The 15,000-nt window shown below is 31.5% G+C and overlaps 1 protein-coding gene across 1 annotated transcript in view; it reads right to left on the minus strand.

Moving 5' to 3' along the window:
- Positions 1-4,366: 4,366 nt before the first annotated feature.
- LOC137628653 (uncharacterized) overlaps positions 4,367-15,000 on the minus strand; it is a 25,398-nt gene continuing 14,764 nt past the window's right edge. The window contains exon 2 of the mRNA XM_068359805.1: positions 4,367-4,728. Coding sequence (XP_068215906.1) covers positions 4,367-4,728 — 362 coding nt within the window. The remainder of the gene's footprint in view (positions 4,729-15,000) is intronic.

Genomic DNA, 15,000 nt, shown 5'->3' on the forward strand with positions numbered 1-15,000 from the left:
TGGTGAGTAAATATTTGTGTTTTTACGTGAAAGCGTGTGTTGCATAGCTTAGTCCATATGCTCCTAAATATATATATATATATATATATATATATATATATATATATATATATATATCTATCTATCTATCTATCTATCTATCTATATATATATATATATATATATATATATATATATATATATATATATATATACATATATATACATATATATACATATATATATATATATATATATATATATATATATACATATATACATATATATATATATATATATATATATATATATATATGTGTGTGTGTATATATATATACATGTATGTATATATATATATATATATATATATATATATATATATATTTATATATATATATATAAATATATGTATGTATATGTATAAATATATATGTATATATATATATATATATATATATATATATATATATATATATATATACATATATTTATATATGTATATATATATATATATATATATATATATATATATATATATATATATATATAAATGTATGTATTCAGTGAATATCACTAGGGGTATATATTTTGTTTTAGGACTTTTGGACTTTTTTATATATTTTTTTTTAGTCAAATGGTAGGGTTGGGAAGTTGAATATCCCTCGAAACCCTTTAAGAATATATATCAATTTGACAATTTCATCAACTTCTCAAACAAAACATTCCCATAATTTCGGTACCCAAATTGAAGTATGACTTACTGTTCTAACTGAAACAATGGCAATTTATAGGTTTATGTTTCTTAGATTGTACATGCCTCCGAACAAATGGTGAGAAAAAAATATTGACGATATATTAATTATTACCTACGCCAAGGAGGTTATAAAATCGATTAGGATTATATATTTTTAATTTGTTTGCATGTTTGCCTGTCTCACTGTGGACAGGATTTCGTTAAAAATACTCTACGGATTTTGACAAAATTTTTAGCACAGATTGACCTTAGGTCATGGACGACCACAGTAAATTATGGAGATAACCCAGATCCGGCAATCAAGATCCGAATTAGCATTCTTCACCATTTAAAGGATAGGGTCTAAAGAAATTGATGGATTTTGACGAAAATTCCACCAAATTAACTTTTGGAGATGATCCGGTTCCAGATCTGGATTTTAAATCCAGATGTATCTGTCTGTCTGTCTGTCTTTGGGCAGGGTTACGTCAAAACTACTCAACGGATTTTGACAAAATTTTCACCAAAGATAGATCTTAGTCAATGGACTGCTCCATTAACTTTTGGAGATGATCCGGTTCAAGATCTGGATTTTAGGTCTGGATTTATCTGTCTGTATGTCTGCCATCCTTAAGCCAAAACTACTCGACGGATTTTGACAAAGTTTTCACCAGAAATATATCTTAGTCTATCGACGACTCCATTAACGTTTGGAGACGATCCGGTTCCTGATCCGGATTGTAAATCCAGATTTATCTTTCTCACCGTCTGTCTGTGGACACAGTTACGTCAAAGCTTTTCGACGGATTTTGACGAAATTTTCACCACATATATCTTATTATATGGACGACTTTATTATATTTTGGAGATAATCTAGAACCTGATGTGGATTCTAGATCCACATTTAAATTTTTCGCCATTTCAAAGATTACATCAAAAGAAATTATTTAGGTTGCAAGTCAGCAGAAGTTGTTTTTAACTATGGCAAGGGGTTAGTTTATGTTGATTTCCCTTCATATTTTGATTAGGAAATCAAATCAATTGCAGTGAAAAAGGGGGAGTGAAAGTTCTTTGCTTAGAGGATGAGGTAACGTCTTCATTTTACTTAGGCAGAAGGTTAGTAGATGTGCTTACCTCATCTTCAAAAGGAGGTCTTGGAGGCTCCCTGTGGCAATCTGGTCATATGCAGGAGGGCGAGTGGTAATCTTTTACTTATGAATATACCCTTTCTCAGCATAAATGTGAAATGTCATGATTAGTTGGAGCTCTACAGTCAGTGACAATGGAAGCTGTTAGGGCTTGGAAATCACTTTGCTCTTGCTGAACAGGAACTGACTGTGCAGGGTCATACGAGATAGTCTAATTATTAATAGGTAGTAGGCTGACCATGGCACCAACCACCCATTGAAGTACTACCACTAGAGAGATATTGGGTCGTTTGACTGGCCAGACAGTAAACCATTGGATCCCACTCTGGTTACTACACATTTTATTTTTGCCTACAAATACACCGAATAGTCAGGCCCATTCTTTCCACATTCTCCTCTGCATTCATAAACCTTACAACTGATATTACCAAACAATTCTTCATTTCACTGTAATTATTCAGTTGCCACTCTCCTCTTGGTAAGGGTAGAAGAGAGTCTTTAGCTATGACAAGCAGCTCTTCATAGAACACGACACTCCAAAATCAAACCATTGATCTCTAGTCATGTGTAGTGCCAGAGCCTCTGTATCATTGTCTTCCACTGTGTTAGAGTAGAGTTCTCTTTCTTATCGGCACACCCGAGCACACTATGTTATCTTATTTCTCTTTTTTTGAAGTTTTATAGTTTATATATGGAAGATCTAGTTTAATGTTGCTATTCTAAATATGTGTTATTTTGACGGTTTATTGCCTCTCTTGTAGTTTATTTGTTTTCTTGTTTCCTTTCCTTGCTGACCTTTTTTTCCCTGTTAGAGCCGTTGGGCTTACAGCACATTGATTGGCCAAATAGGGTTATAGCTTAGCTAATAATAATAATAATAATAATAATAATAATAATAATAATAATAATAATAATAATAATCATCATCATCATCATCATTTCAGCCTTCAAAAATCCTTTGTTGGATGTAGGCCTTCCCCAGGTTCCTCCACAGATTTCTATTGCAAGCTATTCTGTGCCACTGTTGCTTATGTTGGTCTAAGTCATCTCGCCACGGGGTTTTTTGTCTTCCTCGGTTTCTTGTGTATCCTCGGGGGTGTCCAGAAGGTTGTTCGTGATGTCCATCGGTTGTCTGTCATCCTGGCAATGTGCCCCGCCCAGTTCGATTTGAGCTTGCTAATGGTTTCAAGGATATCCATTACTTTAGTTTTTTGACGTGAGGTATCCATTTAGCTGTTTTTCTATCCTTCCATGTTAGATTTAGCATAATTCTCTCATATGCCCTCTGCATTTTTCGTAATTTAAGGGAAAGCTTTTTTGTTAGATTCCAAGTTTCGGCCCCATAGGTGACAGTGGGGAGGATACACTGATCATAGACTTTCCTTTTAAGATGAAAGGAATCTTCTTATTTTTTAACACTCTACTGGCTCTTCCAATCGCTTGCCAACCGAGGGTTATTCTTCTTTTTATTTCGCTCTCTTTACAGGCGTCATGTAGAGAGATTCGTTGTCCTAGGTAGATGTAGTGGTCCACTTCCTCAATTTGTTGGTTTTCAATTTCAAGTATATCATCTGCATTTTCAGTATATTTATTGTTCATGACTTTGGTCTTTTGGAAGTTCATGTGGAGGCCAATTGATTTGCTTGCTTCATTTAGCTCGGTGAGCATATGTTGAAGCTCTTTGGTGTGAGCAATGATAATGATGTCATCAGCAAATCTTAGGTGACTTAGATATTCTCCATCTATTTTTATTCCTTTTTCTTGCCAGTTGAGTTGTTGAAAACCTCTCTCCAGGCAGGCAGTAAACAGTTTGGGTGAGCTAGTGTCCCCTTGTCTGACACCTCTCTTGAGTTGGAATGGTTCAGAGTCCTTGTGGAAGCGAATAACTGATGTTGCATGGTCATAGATGTGACAGAGTACATTAATGTAAACTGAATCAACTCCCTGTTCTTCCAGCGCTGACATGACCTCCTCAGTTTCAACAGTGTCAAAAGCTTTGGTGTAATCTATAAGTGCTACTACTAGTGGTATCTTATATTCATTTGTTTTCTCAATAATTTGGTTTACTGTTTGTAGATGGTCAATTGTGGAGTAGCCTCTTCTAAAGCCCACTTGTTCCCTTGGCTGATTTTCATCAAGCTTTCCTACAATTTGGTTGATAATAACTTTGGTGAAAATTTTATAAATAACATCAAGGAGGCTGATTGGCCATTGGTTGTTCATGTCCCTGGGGTCGCCTTTTTTGTAGAGTAGAATGAGGATAGCTTTATTCCACTCTTCTGGCGCTTTGCTCTTCTTCAGACATTCATTGAATAGTCGCGCCAGTCTGACCTGGATTGGCTCATCAGCATCTGCTATTAGGTCTAACCTGATGTTATCTGGTCCCGGTGCTTTCCCCTTCTTTCTTTTGCTTGACAGCTAGTCGCACCTCGCCTGCTGTGATCTCTGGAAAGTGATGAGATTTGTGTTGATTTGCTCTTTCACGAAGATGGTAACGAGGTCTTTCTTAGGAGTAAAGCTTTTGGTAGTACTCTCTTGCTCGCTTAGCTATTCCATCACAGTTGGTTGTAAGGGATCCATCTTCTTCTAGCACACCAGTGAATTGCAGCTTTCCTTGGCCGAAATTTCTTTTTGCTGTTTTAAACCCTCTGCCTTGTTTGATGACATCTTCAATTATTTTTGTCGTTCTATTGCGAAGGTCTTCTCGTTGTTTTTTCTGTAGAGTTTTGTTTAGTTCTGCTGCTTCAATTTTCTCCCGCTCTGTTGATGGGGGCTTGAGATTTCTCCGTTTTTTCATGAGGTTCTTTGTGTCTTCCGAGAATTTGCTGTTGTCAGAGGGTTTTGTGTCCAGGAACTTCCTTGCTACTTCTTTCAGGGGGATAATGATGTTATTATTCAAGTTTTCAAGATCAGTTTCATTACTGTTTTGGTCTTCTAAATTTTCAAGAATCTCGTAGCGGTTTTTTAACTCTATCTGAAATGTAGATTTGAGAGCTTCAGGTACTTTGATATGTTCTGGTTTAAGAATAATAATAATAATAATAATAATAATAATAATAATAATAATAATAATAATAATAATATGATTGAATCATTCACAAAAACTCCGTATCAGATATATAGCTAAAATTAACTATACTTAATGATATAAAAAGATGAAAATACCAGTATTATTGATGATTTAAAGGAAAATAGCTGTACAATTGATCGGATGACAATATCCGAAGTGATTGGAGACAGAAACTTTACTAGTCTTGAGGATATAATTACTTGAATAGTAATACGTTCCCTAAATTTGAGAAAGTGATTATAGTTAAACCGGTTCTGGAAGGTGCTCTATATTATCAGGAATTAATTTCAAACACCCCTACTTATAGAAACTATCCATTATTTCAAAAGTGCTAGATTGTGTTATTCCTCAACCAGGAAATAGTCACTTACAAAGAATTGAATCACTACCAGAAAACCAGTCAGCATACACACAGCTATTTGTTCTGTTGTAAATATGGTGCAAATGATAGAATAGAACAAATGTGCTACCTCGATATTGCTAGAGCTTAGTGCTAGTTTTGATCCAGTTATGCATAAACTGCTACTTAATGATTTATTGACCATGGTTATTGAAGATCTAGATTTTAAATATCTAAAAGACTATATGGTAGACAGAAACTACTGTGTACAAATTAGAAACTCTCATTTATCATATGACCCATTAAACGGAAGGGTACCGCAGGGAAGTGCATTAGGCTCACTCTTATTCTGTAGCTATATTATCAGTCTATCAAAAGTTCTATAGAGTCATGAAGGGAAATTTTGACGATTTGCGAATGATAAACATTATAAGATCTTCATAAAAACGATGATATTTATGATACTTTTGAGACTTTAAACTAAATTTTACTAGGTTTAGTGAATGGATGAGTTATAAAAGTAAAACAAAATAAAAATAAAAATAAGTTTATAGTGATTGAAAGGTAAACAGCTCAAGAAACTTGAATGACATCCAAATTAATATAGAAAAAACCCTGTATCTAGTAAAATTCATGAACCTAGCGTATATATTTTGGTTTTCGTAAAAAAGTATCTTTAAGTACATTCTTTAGAGAAAACTGTAATAAAATGTATTATTACAAGGCCTGATTGCACCACTCCATTTACTACAATCTACTCAAAGTGCAAATTGAATAATAAAACAACATAATAAACAGAGAAATTATTACCCTTTTAATAATTCAATTACAATAGCTGCCTATTAAAGATAGGGTGGATATTAAGGTATGTGTAATAACTCATCAAGTTATCAAAACCTGACGTCCAAAATATGTAAGAGAATTGCTACATAACGTGCCGCCAACAAATTCTGTACACACTTTAATTGTTGTTGATATGCTAAATATTGAAAGTTTATAAGATCAAGTGATAAACTGATTTTGCAGGTCTTGTAGGGTATATGGTTACACTGTGATATGACTGGGAAAACAACCCTTAAGTTAAAGTATTTAGTGGAAGGTAGCCACTACTAATAAAACATGAAAGTGGGATACATTTTAAATACTGGACTAGTACCTGGAGGTCATAAATATAGGAAACGTATATAATTGAAAATAAGTTATACACAGAATCTTGTTATATCTCTATATTTGACAAGAATCTTGTTACTCTTCATCTGCATATTTTCATACCCTCGTTTTGTCAGGGACTGGTATCTGTTAATACTGATACTGGAACTCAGCAAAGATATTGGAGATCATGAAGCATCTGCAATCTGTTTGGCAACTCATTCATTGCACATATTATTGGAGGATTACTCCCTCAACAGCTGCTTCAATGACATTGGCTGAGGCCATGGGTTTCGTTCCTCAGGTCTAGACGATCTCTCAAATCTCTCAATTGCAAAAAGAGAGTAACATTATGAGCGTTATTGCTTTTAACTGAAGGGCAAGACAATTTTCAAATGGTCTTGTACATTAAAATTTTCCGAGGTCGAAAGCCAAATAGCTACATGTTTTGCTTTGTAGTAGTATGCATCCATCAATAACAATATGGAATTTAACTGTATTAATATTTTTTTTTTATATATCCTGATATATATTCAGAATTAAGAATTACTTTTTTAATGATATCTGACCAGTCTGAAGTGTGATTTTATTTCTTTATCAAAGGAGATAATCAATTTCCACAAACAAAAGACAGACAAACACGTGAAAAAACATCAGTGTAATAAGTATAACCAAGATGTGGAAGGTGGAACTTTTTTTTTGTTATCTCAATTGCGTTTATATTCTTCAAGTATCAATGTTCATGAGGCACTCCCCTTTCACTTAACTGTTTGCATTCAGACAATTAATTTCAATTACAAGCAACTAATTGTATGATTGTCAATTGAATTCCTAATAGGATTCCCGATATACACCAGTGATATTTCTTTCATTGGTTAATTTCTTGTCGTAATGAAAGTGATTTGTAGGGCTTGCCTCAAGGAAGGTTCTAGAATTTATCTAAATCTATTATGCTGATACATTCACCAGAATTAATAAAATTGAATAATCTATGAAAATGTACATGTATAACTTCCCATATTATACTTTTCAGATTTTAACACACGTTAAAGCATATAACTTTAACTTTTCGTTGCAGGAGGCTGACCTAAATCATATTGTATAATACATATTACAGAATCATAATTCTATACGGATTGCTTTTTGCCCCTCATCCTGGACAGGTATGATGGGTCGTACGCGACCCCTACAGCATGTTCAAAACCGTTTATTTTTCTCATAAATCATCAGCTGTCTCGAATATGGAAGTAATCGACCTGCAAGGGGTGACTAGTCTACATGCCATTGTCTGCTTTAGGACTGATTTTCGTCTAACTTCCCTCCTTCCCCGTTCCCCCCCCCCCCCCCCAGGGGTTTACCTCGACCTTGAAATACCTAAATAGGGGTAAGTGATCAAACAGCAAACTTATTACATAATTATAAATTGTCGAACAGTGTTGATACTTGTTTGGTTCTTTATAGTTGGAAAGTATGGGTGAATGGTGTGTCTACCACTTGCATGACATTGGTTTTGGCTTATATGCCATATATTGCCATGAGGTCCATTTTCCCTCAAATGCTAATTTCTGATTTTTTTTAATTTTTTGCAAATTTCTGATTTTTTTTTTTATTTATTTTGAATTTATCTTCAATAATGACCAGCAGGCAGTATTCCATCAGCATGGATGTCATCAACACACTTCTAATGGAGTTAAAAAGAGATGTTGATGATAATATGGAGCTTGCAACTTCATTTGTTTGATATTTATTTCTCTGATAATTTCTCCTTCGTATTTCTAAATATATTTCTTATGTGTATTAGGTACTTGAAATTGATCTATATAGTGTTTTATTATTATCATCATTATTATTATTATTATTATTATTATTATTATTAATATTATTATTATTATTATTATTATTATTATAGATCATACTTTATGTATATATAACAATTTGATATTATTTTACTTTTTATTGGTCAGCAGTTTCTTATTTTGATTTCATTTTACTTTGATTGGCTACCAATTTGCTATTTGATATCCTTTTACTTTTATTAGTTACTAATTCTATTTCCTCTTGCTGTAAGTATGGTATCAATTTTGTGTTGGTCACATCAAGCTTCCTGAAAGGACTCACTGTCATAGCTTCCCACCTAAGACTGACCACATGACAAACACCACTTGTTTGAGGAGCAGGAAGCCTTTTTGTCTATAGCTTCAAACTGTCTTGTATCTGAACTGTACCTGATAGCTATAGCTAGGTTAAATCATAAAACTTTCTTTTTTTTTTACTACTTGTTTGTATAAATACTGAAATTTTAATCTTTACAAAATAGATATCACCCATTTTTTATCTAAAATCTATTAAAAACAATTTAAATTTTATATGATAAGAATAATTTTCAAACATCCAGAAAGCCATCATATCAGTTTTATTCCAATCCCCTAATAATTAGATAAATAAATAACACCTTGAAATTTACATACCCATTCTCCATTTCGAGTGGTAGATTGGGCTGTAAGAGTTGTTGCGGTCTGCGGCCATTTTGTTGACATACCCGAAAGGTAAGTTGGCATATCCTTGTTCTGTATAGAATTTGTGATATTTTGGTATATTTTAATGTATAAATATCATATTTTATAAGAGATACAATGATTTTCATAAGAAATTTACATTGTGAAACTAGGCCGTCAATAAATGACCTTTAGATCTCGCCCCTGATATAACAGTAAATTACATCTTAGTGCACATTTTATTATGTATTTCTGTTCTAGGATATTATGAGTTTATTCTATAAAGAAATTAGTGTCTTCCTATTTCATTTAGGTACCAGAAAAAAATTAGTGAAACTTGGACTAGTTTTTGGCCAAAAAGATTTACCTTTTTTTCTCATTTCAGATCTTGACTTCTATGGGTCCAACTCATTTCCAGCAATTACACGCTCTTGATTTTTCATCTAAGAAGGTGTCCCTAAAAGGATTTATGCGTATATGTATATTTCTATTTTTTTGTGAATATTTATGTAAAGTCTTTTCTTATACTTAAGTTTTTAATATATTTCCAATAAATAGGTATTTTGTAGATGGGTATCATTTATATTTTCAGTAGTTTTTAGCATTCTTTGAAGTATTTTTATCAAGTCAAACAATACAGATTGATGCTTAACTAAATTTTTCCTTATTTTTTTTGAGAGTCGGGGTCGAGCTCGACCCCTAAATACCTAAATAGGGGTGTCCAAGAACGATACCTGTCCAGGGTTAATACATCTTTAACATGTGTGTCATATTTCAAATTAATTCTCAAGCTCGTACCTTGAAACCAAGCTTAAGGTATTGATCACAGATAACAAATAAATAATAAATAATAAATAAAAAAAAAAATAATAAATAAATAAAATTTATTCATATCGTGTCTATGATACACTTTGTGGTAGTGTATGAGAATAGATTGGTGTCTGTGAGTTACCCATTTAGAGAATTTTCAGTTCACTTTAGCACGAAATTGGCAGACCAGTCAGATGCATCATCGAGAATAAAAGCTCTTCCGGATAAACCACTAAACTCCCGAATTAAAAATAAGTGGGTTATGTATATCCTTCGATTGGTAGAGTCTCTTCTGGCATAGTTTTGGCTAAGAGGCTTAGGTTCGAATCTTCGCCCAGCCAGAAGCATTAACTATGAATAAATATCCTTTCGATATACATTCCCAAAGATAAAATCTGATATTAAATGCAATTGTAGTTGATATGTAAATTGATCAAAATCCCGAGTGGTAGTGATATATATATATATATATATATATATATATATATATATATATATATATATATATATACACGTATATGTAAATGTATATATATATATGTATATATATATATATACATATACATACATATATATATATATATATATATATATATATATATACGTATATATATATATATATATATATATATATATATACTTATATATATATATATATATATATATATATACACACATATATGTATATGTATATATATATTTATATATATATATATATATATATATATATATATATATATATATATATATATATATATATATATATATATATATATATATATATATATATATATATAAAAATATATATTATATATATAGGTCAAGGGAACAGTGAAATACAAAGTAAACTAATCGACAAACGATCATCTGATATATCACAGCATAATAAATAGAATATAATGCAATAAAATGTTTTAAATTCAACATTAATATTTAAAAAAGTTAAACAATTCATGGTATAGAAATTCTTTCCTTATAAACATTAAATATGATACTCCAGAAACCGAATTATTAATTAAGCATTAAATACAAACCTTCATATAAGTTTATTATTCTAAAAAAGAATATTTTATTCTGTTCTAATTCGAGGTCATTAAGGGTTATGAATAATAACATGTTGGACTTAAAACAATCAGTTAAACGTGCACACCCAAGAGCTAACCAATGTAAAAAACTTGTATGTTAGAAGTCTGTGTAATTTATATTTATTGTACAACCAGCAGGGGGTATGTCTAGGTATTCTCTTTTTTGAATAATAATGACAAATGTTACTAATAGTGCAGAAAAAAGTCTAGTACAAATTGCACTATTTTATTCAATTAAATATAGTATGGGAACAATTGCATAGTTTTTTTTTAGACACCTTTATGCCGATTTACTCCTATTTTATAAAGTCTGGATTAAATTATATATCTAATGTTATATAGATGAAAAATAAACTGTTCTTAGACACTTAAATACACATATACTCTTATCTACGAAGCAAAAAATAAATTATTTATTCAATGTTATATACAAAGAGAATAAATAGTTCTGAGATAATCAAATAGACATTTATTTTTATTAATAAAACTAGAAATAAATAATTGGTGGAAGCAGACATTTTTAACCAGAGTCACCTGATGAAGACGTGTTTGTTGATATTAGATGAAGTTAGTCAACAATGTTCAAAAATCATAATTTTAGTCTGAAGTCTCCGTAAAAATATACGGTTCTCAGTCGTATTTTCAGAAATAGTTGACCGTAATTATTAGCCTACTTTGATATTATCCCTTACGGTTCGTGATCGTAATGTAACTCCTTAACGTCAATATATCCGTTTTTAAAACGGTAAATGCCTGGCAACATCTATTCCAGAATTTTTACCGGTATTTACGGCAATTTTTTACCAGTGAACTGAGAACTCAGAATCTTGGTAATACAAGCATTCCACAGCTAAAGGCAAATGTTAGTGAATGACATTTAGAGGTCATCTTAAGGATGATGTTGTTAAACCGTTTTTTTAAACAATTCAAAAGTTCTAATAATTGGCAACATGACACCAGGTTATGCATTTTTGGGGTAACAGATTTAATGAACCAGAAAGTTAGTGGACAGCTATATTCTGAAGGGTAACGAATATAAAGCTTTTATTTATAAAAGATTTTTTCTCTCGGAAGAAACTTGTAACTAAAAGTTCTTGGAGATCTTTCATTTATAGAAACATAAAGTCTGTATATTCATATCTGTTGACTTTGCATTAATCTTTGATAAAACAGTATTACTGTAAATAAAAATTTATCGATGTTAGTGTGCTTTTTTATACAATGATAAAAAAGATGGTAATTGAATTTTCTAAAATCTGGTCTTTGTTCGCCATCCAAATTTCTGCTCAAACGTCTAAGGAATCGATACTTGTTTTATCAATCACATACAAATATCAATGTTCATTCGGTAGATGAATCAAGTATTTTAAAGAACTGGAATGTTTACAGATATTTCAGGAGGTTAATAAAGAAAACACACAGAGCTATATATATTATTGTGATGAATAGTTATAGCCAGAGTAATTCCCATCATAATTTCAACTACCACCCATAGTTGTATCCCACTGAGGTTTTCTGGAAAAGTTCTGAGAAGTTTCTCTGTTTGGGAATACAAATGGAGTTCCATAAATAGCATTATTACTAAAGGAAGAATGAAGCAGACAATCAGCGTAACAGATATTCACGTCTCATACGACTGAAATATAAGCCATTAATTCCTTTATCCTATTAAGAGCATTCCTGAAAAATAGGACAAATTTTACTCACCCAACTAGCTCCCAAGAAATGTGGGTGTCTCTCTCCTGTATTTGCGAGAGAGAGAGAGAGAGAGAGAGAGAGAGAGAGAGAGAGAGAGAGAGAGAGAGAGAGTCAGGTTAGGAAAGGTTTTCATCCTCCCATTTTTTAATTTCCCAACTCAAATAAATCTCCTCTTACAAAGTTAGAGAATTCATTATTCTTGACAGATGTCTGGGAAGGAGATCTTAGGAAAATAAAAAAATCTCTTGATGATTATGTTGAATAAATTTATTAAATGACTTATCTAATATACCGTCTATCTCTAGTAAAATTTGTATATTAGTTTTCTTCGAAATAATTTTTTGTATCAAGAACAAAACATTTACAAAGGTTCCCTATTTGTTCAATTATCACCGTAATAAGTTAACTTGATATTTGTTCTTATTTACCATAGAGCTATTGAGATTTGCTATTTAAGAATTTTAATACCGTTATTGTTTATTTTTTTTTTGGGGGGGGGATGCCTCCTGATATTGTTTTTTTTTTCTCACTGCTCCACACAACCTGTTTTATTCTACCATGCTTGCAATTGTATAACATGCAAATTCCTGTCTTATGTTTATTTTGCCTGATGGTTTCTGGTTTCTCCTATGATATTTCCCTCTGAACTTCAATATTTCTTTCAATACCAGTATCTTTAAGGTCCAATCATATATTTGAATAAAAGTGAGAAGAGAAATGCCACCCTTTCATCATGGGCTCAGTTAGTGTACCTCTCTTTGAAGTCAGCACCTCTGATGTTTCCCTGCATAAAGGACCACTTGCAATTCCGCTTATATCATCCTACTGAATTTATTCGTATTTAACCACCATTAAAATCTAAGGTTGATTTCATATATGATATTTACAAATCTATATTTACATATTTCACATCTAAAACTAATTGTTTGTTGGTTTATTCCTCAATTATCTTTGCGAGTTTGTTAGATTACTCGATACTGCGCGAATAAATGGTAATTAGGTGGTAGTTGTGAGAATATCTACGGGTGTGTGATTGTTTCTTATTGTAGATATTAATGTAATGAAATTATTGAATTATTTTCTAGGAAATCATAAGTAATAAACTATGTTTTGCTTTTCTAAACTGATTATCAACTTTATTCAAATTTGAATATGGACCATATTCAAATTTGAATAACCTTTATTGCCTTATAGTTGACACCAGTGAAATGGAGAAGTGAAGTTGTAACGTCATCACGAATTAATCATTCTTCTCTCTCTCTCTCTCTCTCTCTCTCTCTCTCTCTCTCTCTCTCTCTCTCATTTTCAACCCATATTCTTTCCCTATTTCTATCAGGTATTTTATAGTAATTTATTTTTTATTTTTTATTTCCTTGTCTTCCCACCACACTTAGCCTTCCCTACCTCTTTTAATCCAGTTTCCTTGTATTTCTACTTGTAGCTTCCTTTCTACTTTTCTCTCTCAAGATTCACTATCTTTTCACGATGAATTTCTTTCTGGCTTCTATTTAACAGTAGTGGAATTCACTATCTTCCTAATCCACTCCCCACCATTCCACTAACACGCTATATCTTATGTTAATCAAGGTGCAAAATAAATAATAATAATAGTAATAATAATAATAACAATAATAATAATAATAATAATAACAATGAAGATGAAAAAAGTATAAGCTTACCGAGCATTGTTTAGAAAGAGGCTATACTAGAACTTAGTAACCTAATCTCAAACTACATAACCAGCTCTCTCTCTCTCTCTCCTCTCTCTCTCTCTCTCTCCTCTCTCTCTCTCTAATATTCCATTTATATAACCAATGTACAAATAAGTTCGACGCGAAATAATCAAATGAATGAGAAATACTGTATAATGAATATTCATCACTTGGAATTTGTCAGTGGGACTAACCAAAGTCTGAGCGAGTCTTACGAATCCATCAGTCAGTAGAATTGCAAATCTAAACTCAGCTTGATGACTGAAAAAATGTAATCTCTAATATGTACCTGCAAATCCCTCAGCCAGAAGTTCTTTTTTTTTTTTTTTTTTTTTTTTTTTTTTTTTTTATTTATCACACCTCAGATTGCACAAATTTGTTTCGTATTATTCTCAAATATATTCATATCATATTGAAAAGTCTTTAGTTATTTTATCTTTCTTTTTTTTCTCACATACTTCTGATTGCACAATATTTGTCTCACATTATTCTCAAATATTTCCAAATTATATTGAAAAGTCTTATTTTTTCTATCACACATCTCGGATTGCACAATATTTGTTACATATTATTCTCAAATATTTCAAAATTATATTGAAAAGTCTTATATTTTTGTCATACCCCTCAGATTGCACAATATTTGCCTCATATTATTCTAAAATATTTTCAAATTATATTGAAAAGTATTTTTTTCTTATCACACACATCGGTTTGCACAATATTTGTCTCATGTCATTCTCAAATATTTCAAAATTATATTGATAAGTCTTATTTTTTTTCA

Source organism: Palaemon carinicauda, chromosome 36, assembly GCF_036898095.1.
Source record: "Palaemon carinicauda isolate YSFRI2023 chromosome 36, ASM3689809v2, whole genome shotgun sequence".
NCBI lineage: Eukaryota > Metazoa > Arthropoda > Malacostraca > Decapoda > Palaemonidae > Palaemon > Palaemon carinicauda.